This window comes from Schistocerca piceifrons, chromosome 2 (assembly GCF_021461385.2).
Source record: "Schistocerca piceifrons isolate TAMUIC-IGC-003096 chromosome 2, iqSchPice1.1, whole genome shotgun sequence".
Lineage (NCBI taxonomy): Eukaryota > Metazoa > Arthropoda > Insecta > Orthoptera > Acrididae > Schistocerca > Schistocerca piceifrons.
The window spans coordinates 608,585,749-608,608,490 of NC_060139.1; the positions used below are offsets into that span (position 1 = coordinate 608,585,749).

Sequence of the window (22,742 nt, forward strand, 5' to 3'; positions counted from 1 at the left end):
TATACTAGTTTTCTTCTAAGTAGGCGCTTCGACGGCCCTACGATCCCTACTGCTTGTTCATGACGTAGCATTTTAGAAACAGTTTCTTCCGCAGTTACCTTAGGTTCAAACATAGAGACTTGCAGACGCAGCGATTCTTGGCCCCACTTGCACTGGCGTAGGTAATGGCACTTCCTAACGGGAGCTGTACGGACAATGTGTGCGACAGTTATTACGCTTGTGGTCTCGCGGTCTACAAAAAGGTCTACGGCTGGCAGCTACGCGATATAAAACCGCTGTGGGCTGCTACGATAAAAAAGGATGACTTTCTCAAATCGATCCTAACGCTTCTTACGCCCTAATCGTAGTGGAATCTATACGCAGAGGACAATTAGTCATTTTTCACAGTCACTCTATTCCCGAAGTCACACAATTCCAGACTAATTTATCATTTGGACTTTCAGAGGGTATGTTATACACTGAATAGCCAAAGATACTGGTACAGCTTCCTAATATTGTGTAGGGCCCCCGCGAGCACGCAAAGTGCCGCAACACAACGTAGCATGGATTCGACTAATGTCGAAAGTAGTTTTGCAGGGAACCGACACCATGAATCCTTCAGGGCTGCCCGTAAATTCGTGATAGCACGGTGCAAGGCATCCCAGATATGCTCAATAATGTTCATCTATGGGGAGTTTGGTGGCCAGCGAAAGTGTTTAAACTCGGAAGACTGTTCCTGGAGTCACTCTGCAGCAATCCTGGACCCGTGAGGTGTCGCATTGACCTGCTGGAATTGCCCAAGTCCGTCGAAATGCACAATGGGCATGAATGGATGTAAGTGATCAGACAGGATGCTTACGTACCTGTCACCTGACAGATTCCAATCTAGTGTGCTCCCTGCCGCCGTTGGATAAGCAGCTGAGCAGCAAGTCGTACACTCCTAGCTCACTCGTTTGTTACATAGTTTAATTCTTAATTTCTTTGCGTGTTTTTGGTACTATCATTGTTTAATTCATAAATTTCGGGCGTATTATAGTATTTGAGAGTGTAGCATCGCGTTTTAGTACCTGAATAGTGTAATTTCGCTTAGTCTCCTTCCGCCGCCGAGCAGTGTCAGCAGTGCGCAAGTAGCAGCATTACTGCATTTACTAGGCAATCTTGTATTTTAATAACCGTTTAAATTTTGTCGATTTGTTTGCGCTCTCTGTAGATTAGTTCAGACGTTCTTTGCAAAACAGTTTTTAGCATGGATAGGGACTGCAACTGCTGTGTTCGGATGCAGGCTGAGTTGGCATCCCTTCGCTCCCAGCTTCAGGCAGTGTTGGCTTCGGTCTCACAGCTTGAGGCTGTTGCCAATGGGCATCACTGTGGGGGTCCGGATGGGGGTTTGTCGGGGACGGCCAGCTCGTCCCAAGCATCCCCTGATCGGACTACGACTGTGGTTGCCCGGGATACTGCCCGCATTGAGGCTGATCCCTCACCTGTGGTAGAGTGGGAGGTCGTTTCAAGGTGTGGCAGGGGGCGAAAGACATTCCGGAGGGCTGAACGGAAAGCCTCTCCAGTTTGTCTGACGAACCGGTTTCAGGCTCTGTCTCAGGCTGATACTGATCTTCGGCCTGACATGGCTGCTTGTCCTGTTCCAGAGGTTGCCCCTCAGTCTGCAAGATCCGGGCAGTTGCAGAGGGTGGGCTTACTGGTAGTTGGGAGCTCCAACGTCAGGCGCGTAATGGGGCCCCTTAGGGAAATGGCAGCAAGAGAGGGGAAGAAAACCAATGTGCACTCCGTGTGCATACCGGGGGGAGTCATTCCAGATGTGGAAAGGGTCCTTCCGGATGCCATGAAGGGTACAGGGTGCACCCATCTGCAGGTGGTCGCTCATGTCGGCACCAATGATGTGTGTCTCTATGGATCGGAGGAAATCCTCTCTGGCTTCCGGCGGCTATCTGATTTGGTGAAGACTGCCAGTCTCGCTAGCGGGATGAAAGCAGAGCTCACCATCTGCAGCATCGTCGACAGGACTGACTGCGGACCTTTGGTACAGAGCCGAGTGGAGGGTCTGAATCAGAGGCTGAGACGGTTCTGCGACCGTGTGGGCTGCAGATTCCTCGACTTGCGCCATAGGGTGGTGGGGTTTCGGGTTCCGCTGGATAGGTCAGGAGTCCACTACACGCAACAAGCGGCTACACGGGTAGCAGGGATTGTGTGGCGTGGGCTGGGCGGTTTTTTAGGTTAGATGGCCTTGGGCAAGTACAGAAAGCGCAACAGCCTCAACGGGTGCGGGGCAAAGTCAGGACATGCGGGGACCAAGCAGCAATCGGTATTGTAATTGTCAACTGTCGAAGCTGCGTTGGTAAAGTACCGGAACTTCAAGCGCTGATAGAAAGCACCGAAGCTGAAATCGTTATAGGTACAGAAAGCTGGCTTAAGCCAGAGATAAATTCTGCCGAAATTTTTACAAAGGTACAGACGGTGTTTAGGAAGGATAGATTGCATGCAACCGGTGGTGGAGTGTTCGTCGCTGTTAGTAGTAGTTTATCCTGTAGTGAAGTAGAAGTGGATAGTTCCTGCGAATTATTATGGGTGGAGGTTACACTAAACAACCGAACTAGGTTAATAATTGGCTCCTTTTACCGACCTCCCGACTCGGCAGCATTAGTGGCAGAACAACTGAGAGAAAATTTGGAATACATTTCACATAAATTTTCTCAGCATGTTATAGTCTTAGGTGGAGATTTAAATTTACCAGATATAGACTGGGACACTCAGATGTTTAGGACGGGTGGTAGGGACAGAGCATCGAGTGACATTATACTGAGTGCACTATCCGAAAATTACCTCGAGCAATTAAACAGAGAACCGACTCGTGGAGATAACATCTTGGACCTACTGATAACAAACAGACCCGAACTTTTCGACTCTGTATGTACAGAACAGGGAATCAGTGATCATAAGGCCGTTGCAGCATCCCTGAATATGGAAGTTAATAGGAATATAAAAAAAGGGAGGAAGGTTTATCTGTTTAGCAAGAGTAATAGAAGGCAGATTTCAGACTACCTAACAGATCAAAACGAAAATTTCTGTTCCGTCACTGACAATGTTGAGTGTTTATGGAAAAAGTTCAAGGCAATCGTAAAATGCGTTTTAGACAGGTACGTGCCGAGTAAAACTGTGAGGGACGGGAAAAACCCACCGTGGTACAACAACAAAGTTAGGAAACTACTGCGAAAGCAAAGAGAGCTCCACTCCAAGTTTAAACGCAGCCAAAACCTCTCAGACAAACAGAAGCTAAACGATGTCAAAGTTAGCGTAAGGAGGGCTATGCGTGAAGCGTTCATTGAATTCGAAAGTGAAATTCTATGTACCGACTTGACAGAAAATCCTAGGAAGTTCTGGTCTTACGTTAAATCAGTAAGTGGCTCGAAACAGCATATCCAGACACTACGGGATGATGATGGCATTGAAACAGAGGATGACACGCGTAAAGCTGAAATACTAAACACCTTTTTCCAAAGCTGTTTCACAGAGGAAGACCGCACTGCAGTTCCTTCTCTAAATCCTCGCACAAACGAAAAAATGGCTGACATCGAAATAAGTGTCCAAGGAATAGAAAAGCAACTGGAAACACTCAATAGAGGAAAGTCCACTGGACCTGACGGGATACCAATTCGATTCTACACAGAGTACGCGAAAGAACTTGCCCCCTTCTAACAGCCGTGTACCGCAAGTCTCTAGAGGAACGGAGGGTTCCAAATGATTGGAAAAGAGCACAGATAGTCCCAGTCTTCAAGAAGGGTCGTCGAGCAGATGCGCAAAACTATAGACCTATATCTCTTACGTCGATCTCTTCTAGAATTTTAGAACATGTTTTTTGCTCGCGTATCATGTCATTTCTGGAAACCCAGAATCTACTATGTAGGAATCAACATGGATTCCGGAAACAGCGATCGCGTGAGACCCAACTCGCCTTATTTGTTCATGAGACCCAGAAAATATTAGATACAGGCTCTCAGGTAGATGCTATTTTTCTTGACTTCCGGAAGGCGTTCGATACAGTTCCGCACTGTCGCCTGATAAACAAAGTAAGAGCCTACGGAATATCAGACCAGCTGTGTGGCTGGATTGAAGAGTTTTTAGCAAACAGAACACAGCATGTTGTTATCAATGGAGAGACATCTACAGACGTTAAAGTAACCTCTTGCGTGCCACAGGGGAGTGTTATGGGACCATTGCTTTTCACAATATACACTCCTGGAAATGGAAAAAAGAACACATTGACACCGGTGTGTCAGACCCACCATACTAGCTCCGGACACTGCGAGAGGGCTGTACAAGCAGTGATCACACGCACGGCACAGCGGACACACCAGGAACCGCGGTGTTGGCCGTTGAATGGCGCTAGCTGCGCAGCATTTGTGCACCGCCGCCGTCAGTGTCAGCCAGTTTGCCGTGGCATACGGAGCTCCATCGCAGTCTTTAACACTGGTAGCATGCCGCGACAGTGTGGACGTGAACCGTATGTGCAGTTGACGGACTTTGAGCGAGGGCGTATAGTGGGCATGCGGGAGGCCGGGTGGACGTACCGCCGCATTGCTCAACACGTGGGGCGTGAGGTCTCCACAGTACATCGATGTTGTCGCCAGTGGTCGGCGGAAGGTGCACGTGCCCGTCGACCTGAGACCGGACCGCAGCGACGCACGGATGCACGCCAAGACCGTAGGATCCTACGCAGTGCCGTAGGGGACCGCACCTCCACTTCCCAGCAAATTAGGGACACTGTTGCTCCTGGGGTATCGGCGAGGACCATTCGCAACCGTCTCCATGAAGCTGGGCTACAGTCCCGCACACCGTTAGGCCGTCTTCCGCTCACGCCCCAACATCGTGCAGCCCGCCTCCAGTGGTGTCGCGACAGGCGTGAATGGAGGGACGAATGGAGACGTGTCGTCTTCAGCGATGAGAGTCGCTTCTGCCTTGGTGCCAATGATGGTCGTATGCGTGTTTGGTGCCGTGCAGGTGAGCGCCACAATCAGGACTGCATACGACCGAGGCACACAGGGCCAACACCCGGCATCATGGTGTGGGGAGCGATCTCCTACACTGGCCATACACCACTGGTGATCGTCGAGGGGACACTGAATAGTGCACGGTACATCCAAACCGTCATCGAACCCATTGTTCTACCATTCCTAGACCGGCAAGGGAACTTGCCGTTCCAACAGGACAATGCACGTCCGCATGTATCCCGTGCCACCCAACGTGCTCTAGAAGGTGTAAGTCAACTACCCTGGCCAGCAAGATCTCCGGATCTGTCCCCCATTGAGCATGTTTGGGACTGGATGAAGCGTCATCTCACGCGGTCTGCACGTCCAGCACGAACGCTGGTCCAACTGAGGCGCCAGGTGGAAATGGCATGGCAAGCCGTTCCACAGGACTACATCCAGCATCTCTACGATCGTCTCCATGGGAGAATAGCAGCCTGCATTGCTGGGAAAGGTGGATATACACTGTACTAGTGCCGACATTGTGCATGCTCTGTTGCCTGTGTCTATGTGCCTGTGGTTCTGTCAGTGTGATCATGTGATGTATCTGACCCCAGGAATGTGTCAATAAAGTTTCCCCTTCCTGGGACAATGAATTCTGGGTGTTCTTATTTCAATTTCCAGGAGTGTATATAAATGACCTAGTAGATAGTGTCGGAAGTTCCATGCGGCTTTTCGCGGATGATGCTGTAGTATACAGAGAAGTTGCAGCATTAGAAAATTGTAGCGAAATGCAGGAAGATCTGCAGCGGATAGGCACTTGGTGCAGGGAGTGGCAACTGACCCTTAACATAGACAAATGGAATGTATTGGGAATACATAGAAAGAAGGATCCTTTATTGTATGATTATATAATAGCGGAACAAACACTGGTAGCAGTTACTTCTGTAAAATATCTGGGAGTATGCGTGCGGAACGATTTGAAGTGGAATGATCATATAAAATTAATTGTTGGTAAGGCGGGTACCAGGTTGAGATTCATTAGGAGAGTGCTTAGAAAATGTAGTCCATCAACATAGGAGGTGGCTTACAAAACACTCGTTCGACCTATACTTGAGTATTGCTCATCAGTGTGGGATCCGTACCAGATCGGTCTGACGGAGGAGATAGAGAAGATCCAAAGAAGAGCGGCGCGTTTCGTCACAGGGTTATTTGGTAACCGTGATAGCGTTACGGAGATGTTTAATAAACTCAAGTGGCAGACTCTGCAAGAGAGGCGCTCTGCATCGCGGTGTAGCTTGCTCGCCAGGTTTCGAGAGGGTGCGTTTCTGGATGAGGTATCGAATATATTGCTTCCCCCTACTTATACCTCCCGAGGAGATCACGAATGTAAAATTAGAGAGATTAGAGCGCGCACGGAGGCTTTCAGACAGTCGTTCTTCCCGCGAACCATACGCGACTGGAACAGGAAAGGGAGGTAATGACAGTGGCACGTAAAGTGCCCTCCGCCACACACCGTTGGGTGGCTTGCGGAGTATCAATGTAGATGTAGATGTAGTCGTATCAGGGTCCCATATCACTTCAACAGCACACACCTCACATCATTACGGAGTCTCCACCAGCTTGAGCTATACAAATTTCTTTGGCGCTTCAGTGTATCTTAATATTCTTGACATCATATCCAACATGCTGTATAATTGCATCACTGATGATCCCGTCATCATGTCTAAATTTCCGGTTGCCTCTATCTTCTGACACGATCCTTCGTCTATAGCACTACTAATCAGTTTCAATAAAAGTGAGGTACAAACTCGAAAGCCGGCCGTTGTGGCCGAGCGGTTCTAGGCGCTTCAGTCCGGAACTGCACTGCTGCTACGGTCGCAAGTTCGAATCCTGCCTCGGGTACGGATCTGTGTGATGTTATTAGGTTAGTTAGGTTTAAGTAGTTCTAAGTCTAGGGGACTGATGACCTCAGATGCTAGGTCCCATAGTGCTTAGAGCCATTTGAACCATTTTTGCAAAGTCGAAATGAAATGCAAAAACCTCTGTTGCTTGTAATTTGAATCTATTCATGGATATCAAATGCAGATGGACGCTGATGGCTTCTGTCAAAACTACGCTGTTTATCTACACAACTGATAGCAGACTTTTTCTAACTATTTCTACACCCTTAAAACTCTAAGGTCGCTTACCTGCAAGTATCTGCGTCGGCTGCGTTATACGACTAATTGGTGTCCGTTCTTTCTCATACGCGTTCATATAATTGGTTCCCCTCGATGAGCAATTAATCCACAACTTCACTACAGATGCAAAATAGACTGCTGGCCATTAAAATTGCTACACCAAGAAGAAATGCAGATGATAAACGGGTATTCATTGGACAAATGTATTATACTAGAACTGACATGTGATTACATTTTCACGCAATTTGGGTGCTTAGGTCCTGAGAAATCAGTACCCAGAACAATCACATCTGGCCGTAATAACGGCCTTGATACGCCTGGGCATTGAGTCAAACAGAGCTAGGATGGCGTGTACAGGTACAGCTGCCCATGCAGTTTCAACACGATACCACAGTTCATCAAGAGTAGTGACTGGCGTATTGTGACGAGCCAGTTGCTCGGCCACCATTGACCAGACGTTTTCAATTGGTGAGAGATCTGGAGAATGTGCTGGCCAGGGCAGCAGTCGAACATTTTCTGTATCCAGAAAGGCCCGTACAGGACCTGCAACATGCGGTCGTGCATTATCCTGCTGAAATGTAGGGTTTCGCAGGGATCGAATGAAGGGTAGAGCCACGGGTCGTAACACATCTTAAATGCGACGTCCACTGTTCAAAGTGCCGTCAATGCGAGCAAGAGGTGACCGAGGCGTGTAACCAAAGGCACCCCATCACGCCGGGTGATACGCCAGTATGGCGATGACGAATACACGCTTTCCAATGTGCGTCACCAAACACGGATGCGACCATCATGATGCTGTAAACAGACCTGAATTCATCCAAAAAAATGACGTTTTGCCATTCGTGCACCCAGGTTCATCGTTGAGTACACCATCGCAGGCGCTCCTGTCTGTGATGCTGCGTCAATGGTAACCGCAGCCATAGTCTCCGAGCTGATAGTCCATGCTGCTGATAACGTCGTCGTACTGTTCGTGCAAATGGTTGTTGTCTTGCAAACGACCCCATCTGTTGACTCGGGGATCGAGACGTGGCTGCACGATCCGTTACAGCCATGCGGATAAGATGCCTGTCATCTCGACTGCTAGTGATACGAGGCCGTTGGGATCCAGCACAGCGTTCCGTATTACCCTCCTGAACCCACCGATTCCATATTCTGCTAACAGTCATTGGATCTCGACCAACGCGAGCAACAATGTCGCGATACGATAAACCGCAATCGCAATAGGCTAGAATTCGACCTTTATCAAAGTCGGAAACGTGATGGTACGCATTTCTCCTCCTTACACGAGGTTCAAATGGTTCAAATGGCTCCTAGCACTATGCGACTAAACTCCTGAGGTCATCAGTCGCCTAGAACTTAGAACTACTTAAACCTAACTAACCTAAGGACATCACACACATCCATGCCCGAGGCAGGATTCGAACCTGCGACCGTAGCGGCCGCGCGGCTCCGAACTGAGCGCCTAGAACCGCCTTACACGAGGCATCACAACAACGTTTCACCAGGCAACGCCGGTCAACTGCCGTTTGTGTATGAGAAATTGGTTGGAAACTTTCCTCATGTCAGCACGTTGTAGGTGTCGCCACTGACACCAACCTTGTGTGAATGCTCTGAAAAACCAATGATTTGCATATCACAGCATCTGCTTCCTGTCGGTTAAATTTCGCGTCTGTAGCAGGTCATCTTCGTAGTGTAGCAACTTTAATGGCCAGTAGTATATCATTCGACTTCCCTGTAGTAACCTAAAAGTAGCGAGCATGGAGCCCATGGACGAGGACTGTGGATAGGTGTGAATGTGGCTGGGCCGGGGGGCGTGCCGAGATAGTTCGCGCATTTATGACAAATACTGTGGCCGGATTGGTGCAATAGTATAAAATGGTTCAAATGGCTCTGAGCACTATGGGACTCAACTGCTGAGGTCATTAGTCCCCTAGAACTTAGAACTAGTTAAACCTAACTAACCTAAGGACATCACAAACATCCACGCCCGAGGCAGGATTCGAAACTGCGACCGTAGCGGTCTTGCGGTTCCAGACTGCAGCGCCTTTAACCGCACGGCCACTTCGGCCGGCTGCAATAGTATACGCAACTACCTAGGAAGGAGTAGATTCCGGGTTCGAATCCCAATGCGAAGAAAGTCCTGAAACAGATGATATCAGTTCCTTCTTCCTTCCCTTTCTTTTCCTATCTCCCCCCCCCCCCCAACTTCAATTATATAAAACGTGGTGGCTCCGCAGACGTAAACACACGCGAATAGCCTTGGTTGCCCGCTGCCGGCCAAATGAGAGCAGATTGACTGCCGGCTGAGCTGGACGGCGTGGGCTCAGATTTACTTCCGTCTCCACCCTACGAACTTCACAGAAGGTTTCCTTAGTAACTTGCCTGACTAGCACTCCTGGAAGAGAGGTATTGGGAAGACGGCTCAGTCACAACATGGGGAGTTTTTGCGAGAACAATTTTTCATTGCTGGGGCTGCCCCCGCCAAGTTACGCGTGAAGAATTCTTTGACACTTGAAAGCTAGGAGATGAGGCGCTGGCTTAATTAAAACTGCGCGGAGGGGTCGCGAGTAGTGCTGGCGTAGCTCAGTCGGTAGAGCATAGGTTCCAAGTTCGAGTCTCCGTCTGGCACACAGTTTTAATCCGTGGGGTGGTTTTCAGGAGTGATATATCAATACCTGTATATTTGGAGTGAAAATAAGCTCTTGTACGGTGTAAGCTAAAGGGCAATTATAAAAATTATAAATATTATTATTATTTCTATTCATATAACAAAATTATTGACAACCAACAGAGGAAAATGTTTCACACAGGAATTTCTGCGTAAGATTTGGATGTCGCAGACGCGTGGGACGGTGCGCTACTCACGTGGTACTGGCCACACACGCGGGCGACCATGCCCTCGTCGAAGTGCGGCAGGAAGCACGTGCGCAGTCCCGCGCTGAGGCAGAGCAGGTGCGCTATCAGGCCCGAGACCCAGGACACCGGCGTCGTGGACACGACCGCCTCTGGCCGCTGGCCGCTCGGGGCTGGGGCGCTTTTCTCTCCCAGGCTGCAACCCCAGTACTCAGTTCACATTCACAAATCTAAAGTCACCCCGGGAATTGAGAACTTGTGTTTGAGAATAATTTACCAAAGGAGATACGCACAAACATTCTCAGGCGAAGGAACCTGTTGTTGCATCAAACACCACGGAACTTGTGCTAGAACATTGTTACGGGTAGAAATATTATAAGATTCCAGAGTAAACAAAACTCCAGTTAAGTTGTGACGTGTAACATATTGTGAGCCTCAGGAATTAGGTGGGAGTAAAATTTGGCTGCGGGTTCTGTGATCGTGGACTTTTAATTAAATGCAGTTTCATTTTGTATAATATTTAACATAGAATAATAAAAGCACATGTATGAAGATGAACAACGACGAATTAGCGCTCCGTTTTATTAAATAATATTGACATCTGATACGAGGGCGTGCTGGAAAGTAGCGCCTCCGAATTTTTGTTATGAGATCTCTTAAGGCTTTTTTATATAGAACACATTTATTAACAATCTATATCTTATTATTTATGGCTACATATTTATTTCTCAACATTGTCATCCTGGAGACGAACGCACTTCTTCCAACGAGAGACCAGTACGATCATATCGTCACAGTAGAATGTTTGATTTTGTTGATGAAATCAAAACCTTCACCACCGCTTCACTGTCAAAGTGACGTCTTCGAGGGTGTTCTTTAAGTCCTGGAAACAGATTAAAATCGGATGGGGCCAAGTCGGGACTGTATGGAGGATGATCGATGACAGTGAACAGGCATCGGATTGTTGCAGAACTCGCAGCGCTCACGTGTAGTTTTACATTGTCATATGATGGAGATGGTGCTCCATGTGTGCATGAACACCTCGAATTTATGCTTTCAGAAACACTATTGAAACACGCTGTTCTTCACGCACGGTCGTAGTTGCGTTACATACCTCCATGTTATGTGCCACAATTTGGATCTCTCTGGCGGTAGAGGGTTGTAGTTTGCATCAGTCAAGCGGGGAAGTCGACCGAGTAACGTGCATGATGTGTGGTACCTCAGCTGATGTTGAGAACACAGTAAAAAGATTATGAGGCGTTACTTTTCATTGTACCCTCGTATAGTAAAACAAAATTAAAATGAACTCGCAGTTCACACCAATAAATAAAACCTTTAAAGCGATACAATTGAGCATACAATTAGCAATGCTTAACCTAATACACGGCATCCACTATAACATTTCTTTCTTATAGGAGTCAACTTTGAGGAAACACCATACAGATACAGACAACACAGAGAGACATACGCAATGTATAGTGACACGTTAAACAATGTACATCTAATAACAAGATACGTAGAAAAGCATCTTCAGTAACAGTAAGGCTTATCCATAAAACACAATTCTTCGAACTAATCAGAGCTTTTCAAAATTCGAGCCTCAAGGTGGCCTCGCCGTATTTCTCTAAAATACAGTGCACTCTTACAACACACTTGTCTACAGTTTACAGCTCCAACAGCGGCTTCGCCGTGTTTCATCAACTAGAACCTTGGCAATTCAGAATGCCAGCACAGACTCGACAATGAGCACACAAAATGACACTATACACTGCCATTCGAGCGTCTTAACGGAAACCCCTCACCCGGTAACACTAACTCGCTCCCGGCTGCCATATCTTTTGGACGTGCGGAGACAAACGCGGTCCACTGCTCCAGTCAGACAGCGCCTCGTTCTGACAGCAGGCTACACCCAGTCTTTGAGGTTCTAAGCCCCACTGCCACGTTATCCGCTTCAAATCCAGGTGGCGCTCTCGAGCTGCTTCAGAGTGTTGTCGTCTTCTCTGCTGCCTGTTACACGGCAGCTGACTCACTCAGACCAGTGGTCGACCGTGGCTCTAAGCACTATGGGACTTCTACATGTGAGGTCATCATTCCCCTAGACTCAGAACTACTTAAACCTAACCATACAGACAGCGTCATATCCTGCGTCGGCTCCGCCCATACAAATAGATTCTGCCACCACGTCAAATCCTGCCCACCAGTAGTGTACCGCAGATTTGTCCGCCGCTTCCCAAGCCGACAGGGCTCTGTTTCCCAGAAGATGTGGCCAGTTGCGTTGCTATCGTTCAATTCACCTACATCGGAATGCGTTGAATGTGGCATCTGCATGGGCAGTCACGCCGATGCTAAACACGCTTGGCCAGCGCACCACGCAAAACCCAAGGCTCCGCGCCCAGACATGTCAGCAGCTACCCTCAGCGGCTAGGCACAGGCTCCCAGTCCAAGTCGCCACTCCAGTTCCGTACTTCCAGCTGCCCTTAGCTGTCCTACACCGCAACATCAAAGCTCGGCGTTGGGCTGGGTCTGCCAGTTCCCAGTTACCGCGCCCTCTGCGCTACTGACGCCCACTACAGGGTGAAGCGGGATTTCATGTGTGCTGTGAATTAGCTCATTCACGCCACTATCCGTATTACACAGATGAGCCCACCGTATAGAATAAGGGAGCTTACACAGCAGTTTCGAATCGCTGAGTACATTTTCTTTTTTAATAAAACCTTCTGTGTTTGTGACCATCTCACTACGCAGTATAACTATGGACGCACCTGTTTCTACTGCAGCCTGACTTCATCAGAGTGTCTACTAGTGGTGGTTACTGCCTTTCATAAACATGGTTTTTCACAACTCCTGTTGGTTGGTTGGTTGGTTGGTTTGGGGAAGGAGACCAGACAGCGAGGTCATCGGTCTCATCGGATTAGGGAAGGACGAGGAAGGAAGTCGGCCGTGCCCTTTGAAAGGAACCATCCCGGCATTTGCCTGGAGCGATTTAGGGAAATCACGGAAAACCACAACTCCTGTCATAGCCTTCTATGAGTCTAGATGTGATTTACTAGATAAAGTTTTGCTAGGTAACACAGGTATTGAAATGTAGCGTTGGATATAAAATAAGTCTAAAGATCGTATCACTTTCAGCTCTCCCGCTTCACATTACACCCACAAATTGAGAAGAGGGTGCCGCCGTCAGTTTCTGTTGTATCTATAACATCACATACCTACCACAACAACGGCCGCAAAAAGTTGCTGCGTTTGCATCTAGGAGAGTTGACTGCTGTATTCCCCGGATACGCACTTCCTCCCGATTTTGTAGGCGGTGTCCTGCGCTACGTGGAAGAGATCCCAACGACAAGTCCTCGAAACATTGCCCACGTCATGGGACTCTGTAGAGCACACAAGCAGAGCTTATTTTCTCCGCTGTCAGCGTTCCGTGAAGCAGCAGATTTCAAAGTGCCCCGATCTTATTTTACATGCAAACGGTACATTTCTGGACATTGGTTCGTTATCGGAACTTTATATACTGAGACTCCTTTACAAGCCCCAGAAGCATGTAATAGGAATAGGAATTATATGTTTCCCTGTATTAGTTGGAAGTTGTTGGGCATCGTGGGGTGCTGTGTTATGATACCACGACATGTTCATGTGAGAGGGATATCAGTTTCTTGTTTTTGGGAATATTTTATGTTAATTTGTTTCGTTGTCTTTGGCGAATGCAGTGTAAATTGCCAACCAAACGTAGAGCTTATTACATAATTCACCCTGTGACCCGTCATAAGCTTCTGGAACACGCGCATTTACGGCCCGCGGTGGGGTCGCTGGCTATGCACCTAAGGCTGGCCTGACGACCTGCAACAAGTTGCAACCAAGTCGATTCATGTTGGGCGACCGCTTTGCTATCTCGACGGCTTCTGGTTTTTCGCTTTGTTGTAAGTGGCTGTCTAGCTAAAACACAGCATCTTTTAAAAAATTGTGTGCACCCGTTACACTTCACTTAATGTACAAAACGAACAAGTTTGATGGCCCCGTCACATTGCAGATATTTTCGATGTATGTCTGGGCATCAGAGTGTGCTATCTAGAATTCATTTACCTACAAAACGGTTCTCGAATAGAACGCTGTATCATATTGTGGCTAGAACAGCCATTAGCAGCTCCATCGAACAAAAGGAAACGCAGATCACCTAGAGAGTTTAATGGAGAAATATACATTAAGCCTTGGTCCCATCTCGGGTCCTCTTGTTGTGATACTTAATTGTGAATGACAAAATTCCAACTAATGGCAAAATCCACAGCACTCATCTAGTTTCCATTGCCGCCTATGATATATGTGAAAACATTAATTCATTATTACGCACATTCGCCTTTGGAATAGTATCAGCAACATGAAAGTTTCTTACCCAAGAACTGTCAATCATCTACCAAACAAATTCACGCAGTGTGCGATATCGACGTACAAAACAAAGTGCTGCCCAGTGGATGCTGGGGTAAAATCCCACATGTTGTTGTTGTTGTGGTCTTCAGTCCTGAGACTGGTTTGATGCAGCTCTCCATGCTACTCTATCCTGTGCAAGCTTCTTCATCTCCCAGTACCTACTGCAATCTACATCCTTCTGAATCTGCTTAGTGTATTCATCTCTTGGTCTCCCTCTACGATTTTTACCTTCCACGCTGCCCTCCAATACTAAATTGGTGATCCCTTGATGCCTCAGAACATGTCCTACCAACCGATCCCGTCTTCTGGTCAAGTTGTGCCACAAACTTCTCTTCTCCCCAATCCTGTTCAATACTTCCTCATTAGTTATGTGATGTACCCATCTAATCTTCAGCATTCTTCTGTAGCACCACATTTCGAATGCTTCTATTCTCTTCTTGTCCAAACTATTTATCGTCCATGTTTTACTTCCATACATGGCTACACTCCATACAAATACTTTCAGAAATGACTTCCTGACACTTAAATCTATACTCGATGTTAACAAATTTCTCTTCTTCAGAAAAGCTTTCCTTGCCATTGCCAGTCTACATTTTATATCCTCTCTACTTCGACCATCATCAGTTATTTTGCTCCCCGAATAGCAAAACTCCTTTACTACTTCAAGTGTCTCATTTCCTAATCTAATTCCCTCAGACTTAATTCGACTACATTCCATTATCCTCATTTTGCTTTTGTTGATGTTCATCTTATATCCTCCTTTCAAGACACTGTCCATTCCATTCAACTGCTCTTCCAAGTCCTTTGCTGTCTCTGACAGAATTACAATGTCATCGGTGAACCTCAAAGTTTTTATTTCTTCTCCATGGATTTTAATACCTACTCCGAATTTTTCTTTTGTTTCCTTTACTGCTTGCTCAATATACAGATTGAACAACATCGGGGAGAGGCTACAACCCTGTCTTACTCCCTTCCCAACCACTGCTTCCCTTTCATGTCCCTCGACTCTTATAACTGCCATCTGGTTTCTGTACAACTTGTAAATAGCCTTTCGCTCCCTGTATTTTACCCCTGCCACCTTTAGAATTTGATAGAGAGTATTCCAGTCAACATTGTCAAAAGCTTTCTCTAAGTCTACAATTGCTAGAAACGTAGGTTTGCCTTTCCTTAATCTTTCTTCTAAGATAAGTCGTAAGGTCAGCATTGCCTCACGTGTTCCAGTGTTTCTATGGAATGCAAACTGATCTTCCCCGAGGTTGGCTTCTACTAGTTTTTTTTCCATTCGTCTGTAAGATCCCACATACATCACCGCAAATTGCAAAGCTCCACTTGTTTAATATCTATCATACACTGGGTGCAAATTATGCCTGATAACAGAACGTAGTAGAATCAAAAACAACATTTAGTGATATATTACACGTCATGGTCACCGAATCATCGTCAGTGTGATCCCTCACACGTTGATCAAGTCAACAAATACAACAGTGGAAGAATATAAAGTAATTTAAGCTTTAGGATAAATATTCGTGCTATGAAATCGTGGCACCTATGAAAACGCAACGAATCAGAACACTAGCAACGGAAAGAGTTTGTTGCACTCTAATATACTTATATAGTTATTTATCTCAAACTTTGTAATATGAAATCTACCAATACGTAAGTAGAAGAGGAATTATCAAGAGCGATCACAACAGATGACAGAAGTGATCACCTATTTCTGAATGTTTCGACCAGGAGAACAGTCTGACCAAGTGGTGTAAAATTTCTAAGATGCAGAAAAGACATTACAGCTACACAATTTTTATACGTTGTTGACTGTAACTTTATTGTTTTATATTCTTGTGTTCTAGTTTTTGATTCGATGCATTAAAAATGACTTCTGCTACCGCCGATTCAGTGTGCAGACCAATCCACATACATTGAGGGGGCAAAAGTCATGGGATACCTCCTAAAATTGTGTAGGACATCATTTTGCCCGGAGTACAGCAGAAACTCTATGTCGCTTCGAATCAACTTGTTGGAAGTCCCCTGCAGAAATACAGAGCCAGAGGTATCTACAGCCGTCCGTAATTGACAAAGCGTTGCCGGTGCAGGATTTTGTGCATGAACTGGTCTCTGATTATGTATCTTATATATTCGATGGGATTCGTGTCGGGTGATCTGCGTGGCCAAATCATTCGCTCGAATTGTTCAGAATGTTCTTCAAACCGTTCGTGAACGTGGCTGAGCGGTTAAAGGCGCTACAGTCTGGAACCGCACGACCGCTACGGTCGCAGGTTTGAATCCTGCCTCTGGCATGGATGTGTGTGATGTCCTTAGGTTAGTTAGGTTTAAGTAGTTCTAAGTTCTAGGGGACTTATGACCACAGCAGTTGAGTCCCATAGTGCTCAGAGCCATTTGAACCATTCGTGAACGATTGTGGCCCGTGACATGTCTGATAACATGAAGTCCATGAATGGCTGCAAATGGCCTCCAACAGCCGAACATAACCATTTACAGTTCAGTTGGACCAGAGAACCCAGTCTACTTCATATAAAGAGGGCCCACGCTATTATGGATCCACCACCAGCTTGCACAGTGCCTTATTCGCTCTGCTCTGTACTCGAACCCTACCATGGTGTCAACAGAAATCGGGACTCATCTGACCTGACCACGGTTTCCCATTCGTCTAGGGGCAATCGATACGGCCACGAGCCCGGGAGAGGCACTGCAGGCGATATCATGCAGTTAGCAAAGGCACTCGCGTCGGTCATTAACGCTAAATTTAGCCGCAGTGTTCAAACGGATGCGTTTGTCGTACGTCTCACAGTGATTTCTGGGGTTATTTCACACAGTATTGCTTGTCTGTTAGCACTGACAACCCTACGAAAACGCCGCTTCAGTCGGTTGTTAAGTGAAGTCCGTCCGCCAAAACGTTGTCCGTCGTGAAAGGTAATGTTTGATACTCGGTGTTCTCGGAACCCTTTTGACACTGTGGACCTCGGAATTTGTAATCTCTCACAATTTCTGAAATAGAATGTCTCATGCATCTAGCTCCAACTACCATTCCACGTTCAAAGTCTTAATTCCCATTGTGCGGCCATAGTCACGTCGGAACCTTTTCACGTGAATCACCCGAGTCCAAATGACAGTTCTGTCAATGTATTGCAATGTTGTACCTTGTTTACGCAATACTACCGTCATTTACGTATGTCATATCGCTATCCCATGATTTTTGTCACTCAAATGTATTTCACTGTGTACCAGGACTGCAGTCATGTATCTCCAAACGAACAAAAAAAATCGATTAGTGAGTGTTTACAATTTAAGTACAACTACTCATGAAGGTCCAGTATGGACTGTAATTATTTTACGGCAGCGAAAGGTGGTAGATATGCTAATGCGTTATCGCGGAAATGATTTACGCTGGAAAAACAACATTAGTTCCGTTGTGGCACTGTGCACTGTTTGTACGACGGTATGACATTTTCCCTGTCATTTGCTTCAAATGGTTCAAATGGCTCTGAGCACTATGGGACTTAACATCTGAGGTCATCAGTCCCCTAGAACTTAGAACTACTTAAACCTAACTAACCTAAGAACATCACACACATTCATGCCCGAGGCAGGATTCGAACCTGCGACCGTAACGGTCGCGTGGTTCCAGACTGTAGCGTCTAGAACCGCTCGGCCACAACGGCCGGCGGCATATTTTACACTACAAGATGCAGTGAATACACAGAGCTATTAAACGGCGTTTTGTGCACTAAGAGCCATTGCAGTCGCCGTGTGTGGCTCCACACACACCATTATTCTCGGATTGTTGTTCTTTGAAGAGAATACAGTCAGAGGGCCTGTCAGATGCATCGTGACACCTGCGCGTTTTCGAGAACTCCTTGCACAGCACGTGATTACTGTTTTGGAAGAGCGCAAATGTGTGGTAATCACTGTTTTCATGCAAGATGGGGCAATACCTCTTGTCGCTAGCCCAGTGAAAGGTGTGCTTAATGCAACCTTCTAGGAAAGTGTTGTCCCCATAGGTTTTTCAAAAGCGTGGCCTGAAAAATCACGTGATCTGTATTCATGTGACTTTTAGTTCAAGGGGTATATAAAAGAACCTGAAGGCCAGTGTACAGGAAGACGTTGCTCAGATTCCAGTGGAAGTGCTTCGAGTAACTGTTGATCCCGTCGTTTTACGGCTGCAGTATCTCGTCGACATTTCCAGTGCTCATACTCAACAAACTGTGTAAGCAGCGGTTAGTAATAAAATCAACATTATACCCTTCTCACTTGTTTGTCCCTTCCTGCACAAATCCCATTCCTAATCCATTATATATGCATTCACAGAGCCACGTTTGCACCTGCTGGTCAAAAATGAAAAAGAAAAAAAAATTCTGGAGTAAATAGATCCGCGTTAACGCATTAGAATATCTACTAAGTTCCGCTTCCATACGATAATTACAGCCCATATTGGAGCTGTGGGAGTTGCTGCACTTCAATTATAACCACCCGCTACTTAATTTTATTTAGTTATTTGTTTATTTATTTATTTGTTTTGCAAGTGCAAGCTTTAAATTAACTTTGGAAAATAAACAAAGCGAATTCGCTGTACTGGAAATAAATGTATACAACACATCCAAAGCAAGGAACAAGTGAGACACGGAATGAAACTGTGGACTAAGCAAATATTGCAGAGAGGAAAAGATGGAAGGAAAAGAAATCTGCTACCAGTATCAGACCTTGATCTACGACGGAGTAAGTTGCTCTCAGCTGTACGTACGTAATACAAAGAAACGTCGTCAGTCGGGAAGCGGGACAACGAGAAACTGAAAGCTAGTGAATCTACCTGAGTAACAGAGAGGATGTGTGTACCTGACCAGAGCACAGACTGTGAGCAGCCCCCGGTGTGAGAGCATGACGCCCTTGGGCGGCCCCGTGGTGCCGGAGGAGCAGAGGATGGCGGCGCACGAGTCGATCCAGCCGGCCGCGTCTGGCGGGGACAGCGCCTGCAGCGCCCGCTCCGGGTCTGCGTCTCGCTGCAGCCAGCCGTCCACCTGGGACAGCGGCAGCGCGGCGCACCCAGCCGCCTCTCTCACTGCCGACAGCGCCGGCTCCTGGCTCACCACCAGCTTCGGTCTCATCATCTGCTGCACTACCAACGTCAACTCGTCTGCAACAATGCCAATGAATTCCACTTATGGGCATACTTGTTCGGTTTACATTTATTAGACAATGTTCATTGTTATGCTCACTTATGCAACTAAGATGTTTCGATTCAGTTCAGTTTATTTATTTTACTTTAGCAAGTGTTTTCTATTATCAGCAGTTGCCTCTTCTCAGATGCTACGAATTTCTATCCCGCCAACCTTCTTCCAATAGACATCTCATTTCCACGGCTTTGGTTACGAAGGGCGTTTGAGAAGTCCGTGCAAAGTCCGGAAGGTGGCACCACCGGCGTCTATCGAGGTCATGCTTAGTTAGTAGCATCTTTGGAAAGAACACACACCAAGTTTCAGCAGTATTGGTCTATTTCTTTGTGTTTGTCATTCGTGTGAATCAAGGAAGTCGAGTGATTGTCAAAAAATGGACGAAAAAGAATTTCATGAGGTAATTAAACACTACTTTATGAAAGGCAAAACACCTCAGGAGACTAAAGAGAAGCTTGATAAACATTATGGTGACTCTGCACCTTCGATTAGAACAGTTTATAAGTGGTTTCAAAATTTTCGGAGTGGCCATATGGGCACATGTGATGCTGAACGTTCTGGACGCCCTGTAGAGGTTAAGACTCCAGAAATCATTGATAAAATCCATGATATGGTGATGGATGACAGAAGAGTTAAGGTACGTGAGATTGCTAGTGCTGTGGGCATCTCGAATGAACTGGTACATAATAATTTGCTTAAACATTTGGACATGAGAAAGCTATCCGCAAGATGGGTTCCGCGATTGCTCACGCTTGACCAAAAACGGAATCTTGTGAAGTGTTGCAAGGATGGTTTGCAGCTGTTCAGGAAGAATCTACAGGACTTTAAGTCTCGTTTCGTCACTATAGATGAAACATCAATACGTTACTTTACTCCTGAGACCAAAGAACAATGTAAACAATGCACCAAAAAGGGCGAAGACCATTCCTTCGGCCGGAAAGGTTATGGTGACTGTCTTTTGGGATTCGCAAGGGAAAATCCTTATCGACTATCTGGAAAAGGGTAAAACTATTACAGTTGCATAGTATTCATCATTGCTGGACCGTTTGAAAACCAGGTTGTAAGAAAAACGCCGGCGATTGGACCGCAAATAAGTCCTTTTCCATCACGACACTGCACCAGCAAACACCTCAGCAGTTGTGGTCGCAAAACTAATAGAAATAGGATTCCAACTCGTTTCACATCCCCCCTATTCTCCGGACTTGATTTCCTCGGGCTACCATTTGTTCCCCAATTTGGAGTAATGGTTGGCGGGACAAAGATTTTATTCAAACGAGGAGGTGATTGCAGCAAGTAATAGCTATTTTGCAGACTTGGACAATTCCTATTATTCGGAAGGAATCAACAAATCAGAACAGCGTTGGACGAAGTGTATAAGTCTAAAAGGAGACTATGTTAAAAAATGAAAAAGGATACCCCAAACACGTATGTAGTTTTTTATTTTTGCACAGACTTTTCAAACGCCCCTCGTACAGTTTCTCTCCATGTTGTCCACGGCCTCCCTCGGCATCTTCTCTCTGGCGGACACCAGATGAGCTAACACTGCTACCATCGTTGTTCTTCCCCGTACCACGTCACAAGGAACCCCTTGACAGCGAGGTCGCAAGTTCAGTCATTAGTAAGGATCGTTTGAAACCGTTCTGTTAACATCTATGACAGGACAAATATTAGCTGCTAATGACTCACCATATCAATCAGGAGGGTAAGAGAAAATGAGTGTCAGGGAAGTGCAGAGATCAACTTTCTATCGGATGTAAGTATTACACTTCGCCAAACGGACATCGTCGACATTCAAGAAATTTTCAAAACAAACCATTAACAGGAGCCATCAACACCGAATGAAAAATGGAGCGCCACAGTGATCACATACGTCGGCACAATCAAGATCGAAGGCGAACCCCTTCCGAGTTACAAACCGTGCAGGATGATGAGAATTGATGGAATGTGATGGCATGCAACCCAGTGCAAAACAGTCTCTTGTACAGATGATCGTGAAACTGTCTATCTTTTACGTCGTAGCTGCAGATGGTGTGATAATATGTTTTATAGGAACGGAAAAAAAACATCCAGAGGCTGTTTGTCCAGTGGCTGTTGGTGGTATGAACTGCAATGTGATTCTTCAACTTCTCCAGGTGTATTTTATGACGAAATAAATCTCGGGTGAATAGCCTGGTATGAGTGTGCATAGGACACTAGTGTCCTACGCACACTCATACCAGGCTGTTCACCCGAGATTTATTTCGTCATGAATTGCAATGTCACACACTTTTCAGGAGGGATAGTTTGCTCTAAACAGAGACCAGAAATCAAGCAAAAAAAGTTATTTTTACCACAAATTAGCCACAAGCAGTGCTCATACCATAGTTGTAGTTCTCTTACGCCCATTTCCACACTCTGGCTTCCTGTGACGTACATATTCCCTACTTCCATTGCAAGATCATTCACACGAGAAAGAAACGTCGGGGGCAGAGCACCTCCAACTTCTAGCAGCACAATAAATAACTTTCCATCCGATTTACCATCCAGATTAACAGTCGGCATAATTGTATACAAATACGTTAAGGCATTGATGATAGCTGATCTTGATACGACTCTCTTCGTACCTCAGATTTCCAGGTCTCTTTTGATATGTATTTCCTCTTAAAATACCGATTGGTCTGACTTGAAAACAAATTCCTTACTGAACGATGGGATAAGTTTGTTTATTTAATTTTAAAATTTTCGGGCCGATTCCGCACTTTGCTGTGCATCGTCAAGTTGACACTTTGTTTGAAATTTCGCTATCTTACACCTTCAAATTCTGTAACATTGTTTGAAATTATGCAAGCATCCACTTCTTCCTTTTAAATCACTGTAATCTATGTCATGCGCAATTTGATGTGGATGACGCAGTAGGTCACTATCATGCACATCCTTGAAATGTACGTAAACACCAGTTTTTGCAGCAAGTGAGCCTTGTCCTCCCTAAGTATGTGTAGTTATGCACTACACGGTCATATTGCTGCCGACATATTGGAAATCGGTTCAGACTATATATATATGCTGCTTACGATCTTCCACGTACGTAATTATGTTTAGTATCCGCTCCTTTGACAACTACTGTCCTTTAGTACGTTTCACTGGAAAGGAGTTTGTGGCTCGCT

The 22,742-nt window shown here is 46.1% G+C and overlaps 1 protein-coding gene across 1 annotated transcript in view; it reads right to left on the reverse strand.

Annotated features, from left to right (window-relative positions):
- Nucleotides 1–22,742, reverse strand: part of LOC124775655 (luciferin 4-monooxygenase-like) — a 102,950-nt gene that overhangs the window by 41,936 nt on the left and 38,272 nt on the right. The window contains exons 3-4 of the mRNA XM_047250483.1: nucleotides 19,265–19,562; nucleotides 10,004–10,187 (exon numbers count right to left, since the gene is read on the reverse strand). Of these exons, the coding sequence (XP_047106439.1) occupies nucleotides 10,004–10,187; nucleotides 19,265–19,562 (482 nt within the window). The remainder of the gene's footprint in view (nucleotides 1–10,003; nucleotides 10,188–19,264; nucleotides 19,563–22,742) is intronic.